The 13,897-nt window shown below is 49.4% G+C and overlaps 1 protein-coding gene across 3 annotated transcripts in view; it reads right to left on the reverse strand.

Moving 5' to 3' along the window:
* The window catches only part of PRRC2C (proline rich coiled-coil 2C), a 1,522,187-nt gene that overhangs the window by 1,355,779 nt on the left and 152,511 nt on the right, over positions 1-13,897 (reverse strand). For all 3 annotated transcript variants that reach the window (XM_078642844.1, XM_078642853.1, XM_078642862.1), the window contains one exon: positions 9,526-9,642. In XM_078642844.1, coding sequence (XP_078498970.1) covers positions 9,526-9,642 — 117 coding nt within the window. The remainder of the gene's footprint in view (positions 1-9,525; positions 9,643-13,897) is intronic.

Consider the following 13,897-nt stretch of genomic DNA (forward strand, 5'->3'; position numbering starts at 1 on the left):
AGGTATACAACCTGTGACTGCCCTATCTGGCACTTGGTGGCCTTGATAGTGAGGCCTGCCTTTTGCAGGGCCTCTAACACTTTCCTCAGGTGGACCAGGTGATCCTCCCAGGTGGAGCTAAAGACAGCAATATCGTCAAGATAAGCTGCACAGAAGTCATCCAGCCCAGTGAGGACTTGATTCACCAACCTTTGGAAGGTGGCAGGTGCATTTTTCAGTCCAAAGGGCATTACCACAAATTGATAATGCCCTCCAGGGGTAGAAAATGCTGTCTTAGGTTTGGCTTCCTCAGCTAACCTGATTTGCCAATACCCAGCTGTCAAATCGAATGTGCTTAAGAAGTTGGCAGAAGCCAATCTATCTATAAGCTCATCTGCTCTTGGTATTGGGTGGGCATCAGTCTTAGTGACTGCATTGAGGCCTCTGTAGTCTACGCAAAACCTCATCTCTCTCTTACCACCCTGGGTGTGAGGCTTTGGCACTAGAACTACTGGGCTAGCCCAAGGGCTATCTGAGGGCTCAATGACTCCCAGTTCCAACATTTTCTGCACTTCAGTTTTTATGCAGTCTCTAACATGATCAGGCTGTCTGTAGATTTTACTCTTGACAGGCAGACTGTCTCCAGTGTCAACATCATGGGTACACCAATCAGTTTGGCTGGGTGTCAGAGAGAACATATGTCGAAAGGATTGCAGAACTTGCCTGCAATCCTGTTGCTGATGTTCAGTGAGGCTGCCACAAAAGACAACACCATCAACTGATCCATCATCAGGATTCTGAGTGAGCAGGTCTGGGAGAGGGTCACTCTCTTCCTCCTGTCCCTCATCTGTGGCCATGAGCAAGCTCATGTCCTTCCTGTCAACATATGCTTTGAGCCTGTTAACATGGAGCACTCTGAGAGGGCTCCTGGGAGTTCCAAGGTCCACCAAGTAGGTAACCTCTCCCTTTTGCTCAATGATGGTGTGGGGCCCAGACCATTTGTCTTTCAGAGCTGCTGGGGCCACTGGCTCCAGCACCCACACCTTCTGTCCTGGCTGGTACACAGTCAGTACAGCCTTTTGGTCATGCCAAGCTTTTTGAAGTTCCTGGCTGGCCTCAAGGTTTTTAGATGCCTTTTCCATATACTCAGCCATCCTGGAGCGGAGACCAAGTACATAGTCCACTATGTTGGTTGCAGGCTTTTTGAGAGGTCTCTCCCATCCTTCCTTCACCAAACACAGGGGTCCTCTTACAGGATGCCCATACAGAAGCTCAAAAGGGCTGTAGCCAACCCCCTTCTGTGGGACCTCTCTGTAAGCAAACAAGAGGCAGGGGATCAGGACATCCCATCTTCTCCTAAGAGGTTCAGGTAGTCCATGAATCATCCCTTTCAGGGTCCTGTTGAATCTCTCAACAAGCCCATTGCATTGTGGATGATAGGGTGTGGTGAACTTGTAGTTCACACCACACTCTTTCCACATGGCAGTCAGATATCCTGACATGAAGTTTGTACCTCTGTCAGAAACGACCTCCTTAGGGAAACCCACTCTGGAGAACACTCCAACTAGGGCTCTTGCCACTACAGGGGCTGTAGTGGTCCTAAGGGGAATAGCCTCAGGATACCTGGTGGCATGGTCCACCACCACCAGTATAAACTTGTGTCCTGATGCTGTCTGGGGTTCCATTGGACCAACAATGTCAATCCCCACTCTTTCAAAGGGAACCCCCACCACAGGTAGTGGTATAAGGGGGGCCTTTGTTGTGCCACCTGACTTACCACTGGCTTGGCAAGTGACACATGAGCGACAAAACTCCTTGGTATTCTCATTCATATGGGGCCAGTGAAAGTGTGAGACAAGCCTGTCCCAAGTCTTTGTCTGACCTAAATGACCTGCAAGGGGAATCTCATGGGCCAAGGTGAGAAGGAAACCTCTCAGAGACAAGGGGATGACCAGCCTCCTGGTTGCACCAGGCTTGGGGTCTCTTGACTCAGAGTACAGGAGTCCATCTTCCCAGTATACCCTGTGGGCACCTGTGGCATTCCCTGCAGCCTCAGCAGCAGCCTGCTGTCTGAGGGGTTCAAGGGAAGGGCAGCTCAACTGTTCCTTCCCCAGGTCTGCTCTGGAGGGTCCCCCTGAGCCCAGAAACTCAACTTGATCAAGTTCAAGCTCTTTAGGCTCAGTTTCCCTCAGCTCTTCTAGATCAGCCTCCTCAGAGACTTGATCCTCAACCTGGGGCAAGGGGGAAGGCAAAGCCTTACCCTTACTGCTCTTCTTCTTGGAAGGTGTCTGGTCCATAATTTCAGGATCCAGCACCTGTTCAGTGGGGCATCTTCTGGCCTGTGACCTAGTCACAGCAAGCACATGTGCTGGCAAGCCTAACATCTCCATGTGAGTCCTCTGCTCCACTTCTGACCATTGTGATGACTCCAAATCATTGCCCAACAAACAATCAACTGGGAGGTCTGAACTGACTACAACTTTCTTTTGTCCCTTCACTCCACCCCAGGAGAAAGCTACAATTGCCACACTATGACTAGTAGTGACATTGCTGGCATTGGTCACCAGGAAATCAGTACCTGGCATGATCTGTCCAGGGTCCACAAAGTTAGGTGTCACCATGGTGACACTGGCACAAGTGTCCCTATAGGCCTGAGCCATTTTGCCATTAATCAAAGGTGTCTGCCTGTATTTGCCCAAAGTATTGGGACTTATTTCAGGGGACATATCCACATCCCCTGTACAGACAAGGACAGCTTGAGTGAGTGTGCCAACTAAGTTGTCAGACCCCTCAGTACCCAAGGTTAACCCAACTAATGCCTTGGGAGTGACACTACCACTACTGACTGTACTAGGGGGTGCAGTTGCTTTAGGAGCTGTAGTGGCAGGAGTTTGTCGTCCTCCTCTTTTGGTGCACTCACTAAACCAGTGAGATTTACTTTTGCAGTACTGGCACCACCTTTTGGACTGGCCTTCTTGAGCCTTCTTCTTCTGGGAAGCCTGACCCCCACCCTCTTTGGTTTGTTGGGGACCTGGTGAAGACTTCTGGTCATTTTGCTCATTCTTGACATTACCCTTCTGGTCTGCTTTCTTCTGACCACCCTGGTTCTGGTTCTGGTTCTGCTTGATCCTTGTCCTGACCCATTTGTCTGCCTTCTTTCCCAATTCTTGGGGAGAGGTCAGATCTGAATCAACAAGGTGCTGGTGCAGCAACTGGTTCTGACAATTGTTCAAAATTTGTTCTCTCATCATTAGATTATACAATCCTGTGTAATCTGTAACCTTGCTACCCAGCAACCAGCCCTCCAAAGCCTTAGTGGCACAATCCACAAAATCAGACCAGTCCTGAGACTGAGTTTTCTGGGTGTCTCTGAACAGCAACCTGTACTGCTCAGTGGTTAAACCAAACCCATCAACCAGTGTATTCTTCAGGACCTGGTAATTGTTAGCATCCTCCACTCTTGTAGTGAGGAGCTTATCTCTACCTTTACCATCAAAGGAGAGCCACAGTATAGCTGCCCACTGACTCTGGGGAATGTTCTGCACAGTGCAGGCCCTCTCCAGAGCAGCCATCCATTTCTGGATGTCATCCCCTTGCTTAAAGGGGGGCACTATTTTAGTCAGGTGTTTAGTATCTAAACCCTTCTCTCTATCTCTTGGGAGATTGCTGCCACCAGTGGGAGCTAGCCCACTCATCTGCTGCTCTCTTGCCAGGGCAAGCTTCTCTTTGGCCAGGGCAATTTCTTCCCTTTCAATCCTCAGTTCAGCTTGTCTCATCCTAGCTTCATGCTCCCTTCTCTGAGGGGAAGTAAATCTCCTCTGTGGAGGATTCCTTCTCCCCTGAGAAGAGGCATTAGAGTGCAGAGATCTATTGGAGTCCCTAGAAAGAGATCTATCTCTCCTAACTCCAAGGTTAGGCCCACTTCGGGTTAGTACTGGGGGGCCCCCAGATCCTAGCCCAAGTAAGTCTAAGTTGGTCCTAGTTAGCCTTCTGACTACCTCAAGACCCTTGTCTACCTCATCCCCAGAGAGTACCTCCTCATCCTCCTCCTCAACTGCTGAATCAGTGTTGGGGAGGTCTGGATCCCCAGAGGTTCCCTCTAAGGCTGGCATGCTCTCATGTAACTGAGAGAGCTTTCTGGCATCATATGTCTCTAAGAGACCTATCAGAAAGGGAAGGGTGGGGTTAGACCCCTGCTTCAGTTTCCTGGAGACACAGAGTTGCCTCATCTCCTGAAAATTGAGAGCTGCATATCTTGAAGTGACCTGTGGAGGGTCAACACTGACCAGGGGAGTCTCAGTAGAGTCCCCCTGAGTCGACATGCTTTTCTAGTGAGGTGTAAGTGGTGCACTTACCTACACTATATGTTTGCCTACTGATCCCTTGCTAGAGTTGTAGTTTAGGGTGTGCTAGGCCCTAGGAGCTACAACAGCTGGTTCAGTAGAACTCAGAGTATTCTAAGCTAAGTTATATGTACCTTTAGTACTTATGTGATCTTTCACAAGATATTCTTAGGGCATGTGTGGTAAAACAACAGCAAGCTCAAATCCCAACCGCTGCTCACCAATGTGAGAAGTTGGCCTGATGTGCAGTGCTCACTATTCTAGTGATCACTATATATCAGTCCAAACAACCCTTATTGATGATTGGTTGTAAGTCAACCTTATAGACCAGCTATCCTAGTAGCATGGATACGAGCAGTCTAAGGCTAAGACTCTAGAGGGCGTGTTAAGCCAGCTGTTTTACCATCACATTACCCCTTGAACACCCAGTGAAAGGACACCACACAAGTGTTATGAAAATAAACAGTGTATTTATTAGAATCACAACAACCCTGTACTCTTTATGAGGACAGGGTGCTAGGCACACAACAAAACTCTTACGAAAATACTTAAGTTAGCACGTTATACACAAATGCCCGAGGGGCACGAAAAACCATATACTTTAAAAGTGGGATGCGAATTACTAGCAGGTAAGCAACAGTTCTAATAGGCTTTGGAATCGCTAGGACAGGACTAGGGAATCGTTAGATTACTACTAGGAGGCCCAGGGGACTCGGGTGCAGAGTGTGCACTCTCACGCGGGATGCGGGACAAAGTCTATGGAAGCTAGAATTCACAAAGTTAGTGTTCACGGGCGAACCCGACCTGGTAGGAAGAAAACGACAGTGGATCCTGACCCTAGGATAGTGAGGCTATGCTGGGACACCGAAGTGCCGAAGTTACCTAGCCCAGGGGCTGCAGCTGCATAGGTCTGAAAAGACGTCGGGGATCTCGTTGCCGGACCAGGAGCCTGGAAGAAGGAAGTTGCTGGCAGGCGACCAGTGAAGGAAAGTTCGATGGATCCAAGCCTGGACCAAGGAAGAAGAAAACCTGAAAGCAGAGGGGACCAAGTTCTTGAATCACTAGCCAGTGATTAAGTGGGCACCAGGATGGCACCGGGCGAAGTCACCGCAGTCAGGTGAGTGGGCGCTGCTGGGCTCTGCAGTCTCTCGGACCAGGAGGCGTTGTCGGCGACCAGGATGGAGGTGCGAGCTGTCCCACGAAGGATGAAGTCGTTGGCGTCGAAGTTACCCAGGATTGGGCAACAAGCCTTGGCTAATTCAAGCCCACGCGGTGGACTCAAAATGGCGTCTTGAGTGGACCAGGAGGGTCCAGGGTGCTCCTCTTCTGGGAGGGAGCAAGGGCCAGTCTGGAGCAACCAGACCAGCAGCAGAAATGTCGTCGGGCGTCGTCAGGAAGGCCACAAGCCAACGGGCTAGTAGCCAAACAACGCGGTGAGCAGCGGAAAGCAGAAGGGCCCCACGCAGATCGTGGAGATGCTGGGGGGCTGCACTTCGGAGCTGGAGCTGCTCAGAGTCGGGGCTTCTCGGACCCCAAAGCACTCACCAGTGGATTACTCGGCGGGCTTGCTGGAAAGAAGTCGTGCAGTCTTGCAGATGGCCGGTCCCTTGAGGTCTCGTCGCACCCACGGTTCTCAGCTGGGCTGTAGAGGTGGGTAGAGGTCAGAGGTGCCAGGGAAGCCGGTTCTCGTCGAGCTGGGCAGTCGGATTCCGGAGGAAGGACTTACAGCAGACCGCAGTGTTCTTAGATGGTGCCTGCGGATGCAGGGTGACTACTCCTTAGTCACAAGGGAGAAATCTTAGGAAGAAGTCTTGAGTTCCTTTCGCAGAAAGTAGTTTCAGGATTCAAAGATGATCTGATTTGGAAGGGGGCCAGTCTCTACCTTTATCCTGTAAAAAGGGGCTGGCACGCGACTAAGTCCTGCCCTATGGGTGGGACTAGGAGGGGGGTGGTTACACCCACTTCCTTGGCGGGCTTTTCCCCAGCACAGGGTCTGGAGTGACCCTGGAACTGGTTCCAGCCAGCCTATGCACAGTGAGCACCGGGGTGCCACGTGCAGTCACCTTCCTCTAAAGCCCTGCCTACCTACAATACACAAAACCCTGTCTGGGACGGTGCTGGCACCGCCCCTGGCAGGAAACCCTTTGTCCTTATCTCCTGCTCTGGGAGGACTCCCAGCAGCAGGAGGGCAGACTTGTGTCTTGGTGGCAGCATCCATTTTGTGGATGCTAAGGCTCTGTCTGACTTTTAACCGGGTTATAGGTTACAGGCATGTCGTGTCCCTCTAGAAGGGTGGAATGCTAACCCCGTCGCCAGAATTGGCGAGGGGTTAGTATTCCAATTCGTATGACACCTTACTCGACATGTTTTGATAAAGCGATACCAGAGTTGGCACATAACCGCGAGGATTATAATGCACTTAAGAGTATATGGTATGCGATATCATGGAAACGGCTAAGGGATGGATCCCGACAGCCGCAGACAGGCTCAGCTCATGCTAGAGCACCATCTCACACGATTCCAAGCACTCTGCCTTCAGGATTGTTAAGGCCTGCTATAGGAGTGACTGATAGGAGATCTGTGTGTCCATTTTTAGGGTTAGATATAGGTATACTATATCTAAAGCAAAGGGTGAGTACACCACCTTGCCCCAGCTGTCGTGCAGCCAGTTGTGTCAGTTTTAGTTAGTCAATCCAGGGGTGGCATAATACATGCTTCAGCCCCTGGGAGACTTCTGGGTGCACCTCAGCCCTGGGTACAGGGACTTGGAGAGGGCCCAGTGCCAATTCAGTACCTGAGTACAATTTGGATAGAGAGAACAGCTAGGCTGTGGGTCTGATTAGCAGGCCCACAGCCAGGGAAAGTCGTAAACCAGTGCAGCAAAAAGCAAAAAATCTGGGTGATCATAGGATTGCAGACCCTACTCTCCTACAGTCTGCCTCAGGTTTTCGAGGCCCTGTGGGAGTTTTCGGGGTCGTAGACTCTCCTACCTTATCAGGCGTATTCTTATCGGTCTCAGCGACGGTGAAGTCATCTGGTCCTTCGGCGATGTTGTCCTCATCGTCAGTGGAGAGGCCAAGTTCATATAGCGTCGGGGCTTGGCCCTTGCCCTGCATCGTGTGGTGAGCCATCCTCTGTCCTTCTCGAATTCGGAGTGTCTTCGGCTTGAGCAGGCGTTGCAGTCTCTGCTCTCGTGGTCGATTTGCAGGCAGAGGTTGCAGATGGGGTGCTGGTCCTTCTGTGCAGACTTGTGGTGGCAGTTCTTGCAGAATTTAAACGGCGTCTTGTACATCCCTGCGCTCAGGGGGCCCCCTGTGTGCGCATTCCTTCAAGGACGTCGAAGATTTCAAAGTTCTCTCTTTTCTTCGTCGTCTCCTCTCTAAAGGTCCTCTTCTGTCGATGTTCTCAGGTCTTCACCTGTGAATATTTGCTGTATTTTCTGCTTTCCTCCTCCAAAACTTCTGGAGCTTCACGCGACGATCCAGACCCAACAGCGGAAAAAAGAATCTGAAGATGGCGCCCAAGGGTGGTAGCTTCCGCCGGAAGCACGCCGACATCACCGAAGGTACACCAAATGGTGGGAGGTCGACACCCACCTGGGCTACGACAAAAAAAAAAGAAAAAAAAAAAAAAAAGACTACGATCCTGGACCCAACCACCAGATTGCGGAATATGCACAGCATAGTGAATCCAGAAAGATTCACGCTGCAAAACTAGTCGATGTTGTCAACGGAAGAGTCACCGTCGACGAGCGCACGGTCGTCGACGAGATGGGCGTCATCGACACTGCAGTCGACGAGACCGCCGATAACCCCGCCATCGTCGAAGCACTCGTCGATATGCTCGCCGTCGCAGTCACCGTCTTTGATCCTGTCGACGCCGACTGTACCGTCGATGAGCCAGTCAACGATGTAACTTTCGTCACCTTAGATTTAGATTTAGACGCCTTCGTCGACGGAGCCTTCTGCTGCGTCGTCGACTTGGAACTTTTCTCTGACTTCTCAGAAGACAGAGAAGATGGTTTCTTAAAAGTTATAGCAGTCACCACTACTGCTGAAGGCGTAGATGGTCCTTCCCTCTCCTTTACACCGTGGTGAGGAGATTTAGCAGGACTTTGGCCCTCAAACTCACGGGGGGTCTTTTTTGAGGCCTTAACTGGACGCTCCACAGAAGGTGGAGGGGAAGCCCTACCCCTTTTGACTGACCTTCTGGATGATGTTGCAGAAGAAGAGTCCTCACTGTTGCTTGACACCGTGTCTTTTCTGGACTTCATTTTCTGGAGCCAAGTGAGGAGGCGACCCTCACGGTCCCGGAGGGTCTTTGAAGAAAAGGTGCGGCAGATCTTGCAGTCTGCAGCCTTATGATCTGGATACAGGCAATATATACAGTCCTTATGCCTGTCCTCCATATACAGCCTTTTCTTGCCAAAGGTGGAACATGACTTGAAAAGGGCTTTCCTCTCCTTGTCAGACATTTCAGAAGAAATACCTAACAATCTTTAAGAAAAGGTTGAAGAAATCCTCAAATAGAGTAGAAAATGAGCAGAGGTCAAAGAAACTGGCTAAGCACAACGTGCAGTAGAAAATCTGAGGCTCCTGCAGGAGGGTTCTATGGGGTGAGGCTCTTCTGATTGGCTGATGCTTAGTTTGGTCTCTGTTACAAAAAGAGGCGGATATGCTACAAAAGGGAATGAGGCCTAGGCCTTTTTTCTTCCTCTTTTGTACCTACTGCCATGTTATTTTTGTTACCGAGGCTCCCATTCCGACGATGGGGAATGATACAAGCCATGGGAATCTATGAAAGTTTCAATACTGGGGCAAGAGGATCTATTCTAAGTTTAAAACACCTGCTACTAAACATGAGTTAACCACTGCAATTTGACATTTATTTAAAAAAAGTTACTGTAAACGGGGCAATGTTTTATTAAAAATAATTTTTAAAGTTCATTGAAAAATAATAACTGGACATTCAAACACAAGCAACATGTTGAACTTGCTTTCAAAACATTTACAATTTGGATTCAATTTCTTGGATCCATTACCATAGTCATTTTAAAGTTTAATCGATCCAGTGTGCTGAGAGTAAACTTTAAACATTGGGGCAAATGAGAATGTAGATCACCCTTGATCAGACTTCTGTAACAAAATTCATAATTTTAACTGCATCATGATGTAGGAAGAATTAGAAAAAAAACTCCACATACTCTGAGGTCGTAAGCTTGGGCCAGAAACATCCTCAACTGCATCTTTATCTTTAGTTTGGTCCCCTGCTGCCTGCAGACTAGGAAACTCTTGCTGGAAGTACCTATTCAGTTGTACTCCTTAAAGAGAGAAAATACATCAAATTAGAAGAGTTTACCTAAAACATTACAGTAGAACTAATCTAAAACCAGAAAAGCTTTATAAATAACCAATCATACTCTAAAAACAATCAACACTGACATGAAACTGATATTCAGGTCAGCTTTTTAAGAGACTGAACACATTCAGTGTTTGCAATAATTAAGCTTAAAGTTGTAAATTGGTAACCAAGAATTTATATATATATTTTTTAAATTATCTGTATATATTGGATATATGATGCTTTTTAATATCTTGTTTCGGGATTATGATGTGCATCAATGTGTGCTTTTAGGATTATCTAAAAAGAAATCGAATAAAGCTTAGTTGACTTGACTAAGCTGAAAGTTAAACATTATTTACATGTAGAAAAATAATTATGTTGGTTGTGGCAATTCTAGAGTCACATACTTGGCCTGGCCCAAGATGGCCGACGCCTGAGACAGTGCCTGCTTTAAGCAAAATTGATTCAAAGCTCCTCTTGCCCCTGACCACCGGAGCACGCAGGGAATGCGGAGCGGCTCACCCCCCCCCAATGGTGTGCCGATTGGAGCAGGGAAAGCATCCTAAGCACACTCCGGTCGGGCAAGGAGGTAGCCTGGCCAAAGATGGCTGACGCCTGAGACATTGCCTGCTTTTAGCACAAAGGATTCGTAGCTCCTTACCCCCTGATAACCGGAGCTCGCAAGCGGAGAAAGGTTTGGCTCCCCTTTCCTGGCTCTGCACAAAGGGAAGCTGATTACAAAATACTGACAAGCATCGATATCAACAAGGATCCAGAAAGACCTGAAGATCTTGCCTGGACTCAAAATGGCAGACGCATAGGACTTCTCCGGCCGAAGGTTCTGTCACTCACTGGAAGTTTGAGCTCCCGCCCTCCAGGCCACCCACAGGGATGAAGGCCTCCCCACCCCATTCCTGACCAATTGGAAGCCCAAAAAGGAAGCCAAAAGTCCCAGAAAGTCTTAAAGCCTATGCCTGGCCCCAAGATGGCCGACGCGGAGGACATCTCCACCTAATAGTCTGCAGCATCCACTAAGCTCTCCGTGTCACCGCCCACTGATTCACTCACTTGGATGAAGGCTCCCACCTCCACCTCAGACCTGCCCAAAGAAACCCCAAAAAGGAGCCTGACCACGCTTTGGACTAGCACGGAGTGCATGCCTGACCTTAAGACGACTGACACTATCCCTCACCAGCAAAAGAGAGTAAGGCACTTAACTCTCTTTAGGTCCCCTACGCACTGGAAGGCGATATCTAGGACGCCAAAGCTGTCTTGCAGCCGGAAGGACAGGGCTCAGAACATTGGCTCCGTGGAAGATATGGCTCGCGAGCCCTGGGTTCCCCTTATCGACCCCCGCACCCGAGGTGAGCAGACGTCCAGCGGGGTTATCGGGAGGTGCTACCTGTTTTGCGGCGAGGGGTTTGCCCGAAGGGGGTGCCTTTTGGTTGCCTGACTCTGCAATTGCGGCGCCCGTGACCCAGCAGTGCTGCTAATTCTCACTGCTCACCGTGTGGACTCCTGGGGCATGGTGGCGTGTGGAGAGCCCTGGGAGTGGCAGCGCGACTTTAACCACGCGCCCCTGTTTGCTGCTGAGGAGCCCGTCATGGCGGCGGCTCGCAGACACGGAATCGAGCCTCCATTCACCAGACTTTGGGTCTCCCCAAAGTCTGCACGGACCGCAAACTGTGCAGCAGCACACTCCACCGCACCCGCCTCCCCCCGCGACAACAAATTGCCAAGAGTAAAACACTGAGGTGACCAGAGCGACCCCATCATGGCCGAAAATTATGACTTGTTCCCCCCCCAAACTTTGACGTACTCTTCCCGTCCAGGACTGCACCTACCCTTATGCGAACATCTGCAATTCTTTCTTTCCTCCCCGCTCTACTCCTCTCCACTTACCTGCTACTGACCTCTGCCCTCACCCTGTCCTGGTTCTAGTCCCCACCCTGCTTACCCGTGAATTTTCCCTTGGCATGTGAGATCTAGATATTTTGCCTGATGGAGCTACCTGGTTTAGCTATAGGGGAGAAAGGTCGGGGATTCCATCCTTGGACGTCACCTACCCAGTCGGTCTTCAGCCAGACTTCCTTTCATCTCTCTGTCATCTCTTCCCGCATCCTCCCTCTGTCTCTCCTTCTCCTTCTCCATGCTCGTTTTAGGTTTCCCTTGAGACCTAGCTATTTGGCAAAAGCCCAGTGGAGCTACCTCATAGCTATAGAGGAGATGGGTTTTGGGACTCCCCCTCGACCTTCACCTACCCAGCCAGACTTTGGGCAGACCTTCCTCCGTCTCTCTGCTGTATCTCCTCTCCACTTACCTGCTATTGACCTCTGCCCTCACCTTGTCCTGACCCTAGTCCCCACCCTGCTTACCCGTGAATTTTCCCTTGGCATGTGAGATCTATCTAGTTTGCCTGATGCCCGATGGAGCTACCTGGTTTAGCTATAGGGGAGAAAGGTCGGGGATTCCGTCCTTGGACGTCACCTACCCAGTCGGTCTTCAGCCAGACTTCCTTTCATCTCTCCTGTCATCTCTTCCCGCATCCTCCCTCTGTCTCTCCTTCTCCTTCCTCCATGCTCGTTTTAGGTTTCCCTTGAGACCTAGCTATTTGGCCAAAGCCCAGTGGAGCTACCTGATAGCTATAGAGGAGATGGGTTATGGGACTCCCCCTCGACCTTCACCTACCCAGCCGGACTTTGGGCAGACCTTCCTTCGTCTTTCTGCTGTATCTCACCTTACCCCTTCCCCTCTATACTCCACTTATCTCGTTCTCTATGATCTTGTAATTGTTTTTCTAGCAACTGTTGTATATTGAAACAGATGTAATCTTGTAATTCTGTTGAACCTCATGTAAAGCGCTGATACCTCCGGGTCTAGCCAGTGCTATACAAAACTCTTTAAATAAAAAAAATTAAAAAAAAACATACTATACACTACTCCACATAGCCTATGTGTATGTGTAGGTGTAGGTGTATGTAGGTGTAGGTGTATGTAGGTGTAGGTTTATGTAGGTGTAGGTTTATGTAGGTGTAAGTATGTGTATGTGTGTGTATGTGTATGTGTATGTAGGTGTATGTGGGTGTATGTGTAGTGTAGGTTAGGTGTATGTAGGTGTAGTGTATGGTGTATGTGTATGTAGGTGTATGTAGTGTAGGTTAGTGAGGGTATGTAGGTGTAGGTGTATGTAGGTGTAGGTGTATGTAGGTGTGGTGATGTAGGTGTAGGTTAGGTGTATGTAGGTGTATTGTAGGTGTAGGTGGTTATGTAGGTGTAGGTGTATGTAGGTGTATGTAGTGTATGTAGGTGTTGTGTATGTAGGTGTAGGTGTATGTAGGTGTAGGTGTATGTATGTATGTGTATGTAGGTGTGTGTAGTGTATGTGTATGTAGGTGTATGTATGTATGATGTGTGTGTGTATGTAGGTAGGTATGTGTATGTAGGTGTATGTGTATGTAGGTGTATGTGTATGTAGGTGTGTGTATGTAGGTGTGTGTATGTAGGTGTGTGTGTATGTAGGTGTGTGTGTATGTAGGTGTGTGTGTATGTAGGTGTGTGTGTATGTAGGTGTGTGTGTATGTAGTGTGTGTGGTGTATGTAGGTGTGTGTAGGTGTGCGTGTATGGTGTGCGTGTAGGTGTGCGTGTAGGTGTGCGTGTAGGTGTGCGTGTAGGTGTGGTGTAGGTGTGCGTGTAGGTGTGCGTGTAGTGTGCGTGTGCAGGGTGTGTGTGTGTAGGTGTGCGTGTGCAGGTGTGTGTGTAGGTGTGTGTGTAGGGTGTTGTAGGTGTGTGTGTAGGTGTGTGTGTAGGTGTGTGTGTAGGTGTGTGTGTAGGTGTGTGTGTATGTGTGTGTGTAGGTGTGTGTGTAGGTGTGTGTGTAGGTGTGTGTGTAGGTGTGTGTGTAGGTGTGTGTGTAGGTGTGTGTAGGTGTGTGTGTAGGTGTGTGTGTGTAGGGTGTGTGTGTAGGTGTGTGTGTGTGTAGGGTGTGTGTGTGTAGTTTGTGTGTGTGAGGTGTGTGATGTGTGTGTGTGTAGGTGTGTGTGTGTAGGTGTGTGTGTGGTGTGTGTGTGTAGTGTGTAGGTGTGTGTGTGTGTGTGGTGTGTGTGTAGGTGTGTGTGTGTGTGTGTGTGGTGTGTAGGTGTGTGTGTGTAGGTGTGTGTGTGTGTGTGTGGGTGTAGGTGTGTGTTGGGTGTGTGTGTAGGTGTGTGTGTTGGTGTGTGTGTAGGGTTGTGTT

Source organism: Lissotriton helveticus, chromosome 1_1 (genome assembly GCF_964261635.1).
Source record: "Lissotriton helveticus chromosome 1_1, aLisHel1.1, whole genome shotgun sequence".
Classification (NCBI taxonomy): domain Eukaryota; kingdom Metazoa; phylum Chordata; class Amphibia; order Caudata; family Salamandridae; genus Lissotriton; species Lissotriton helveticus.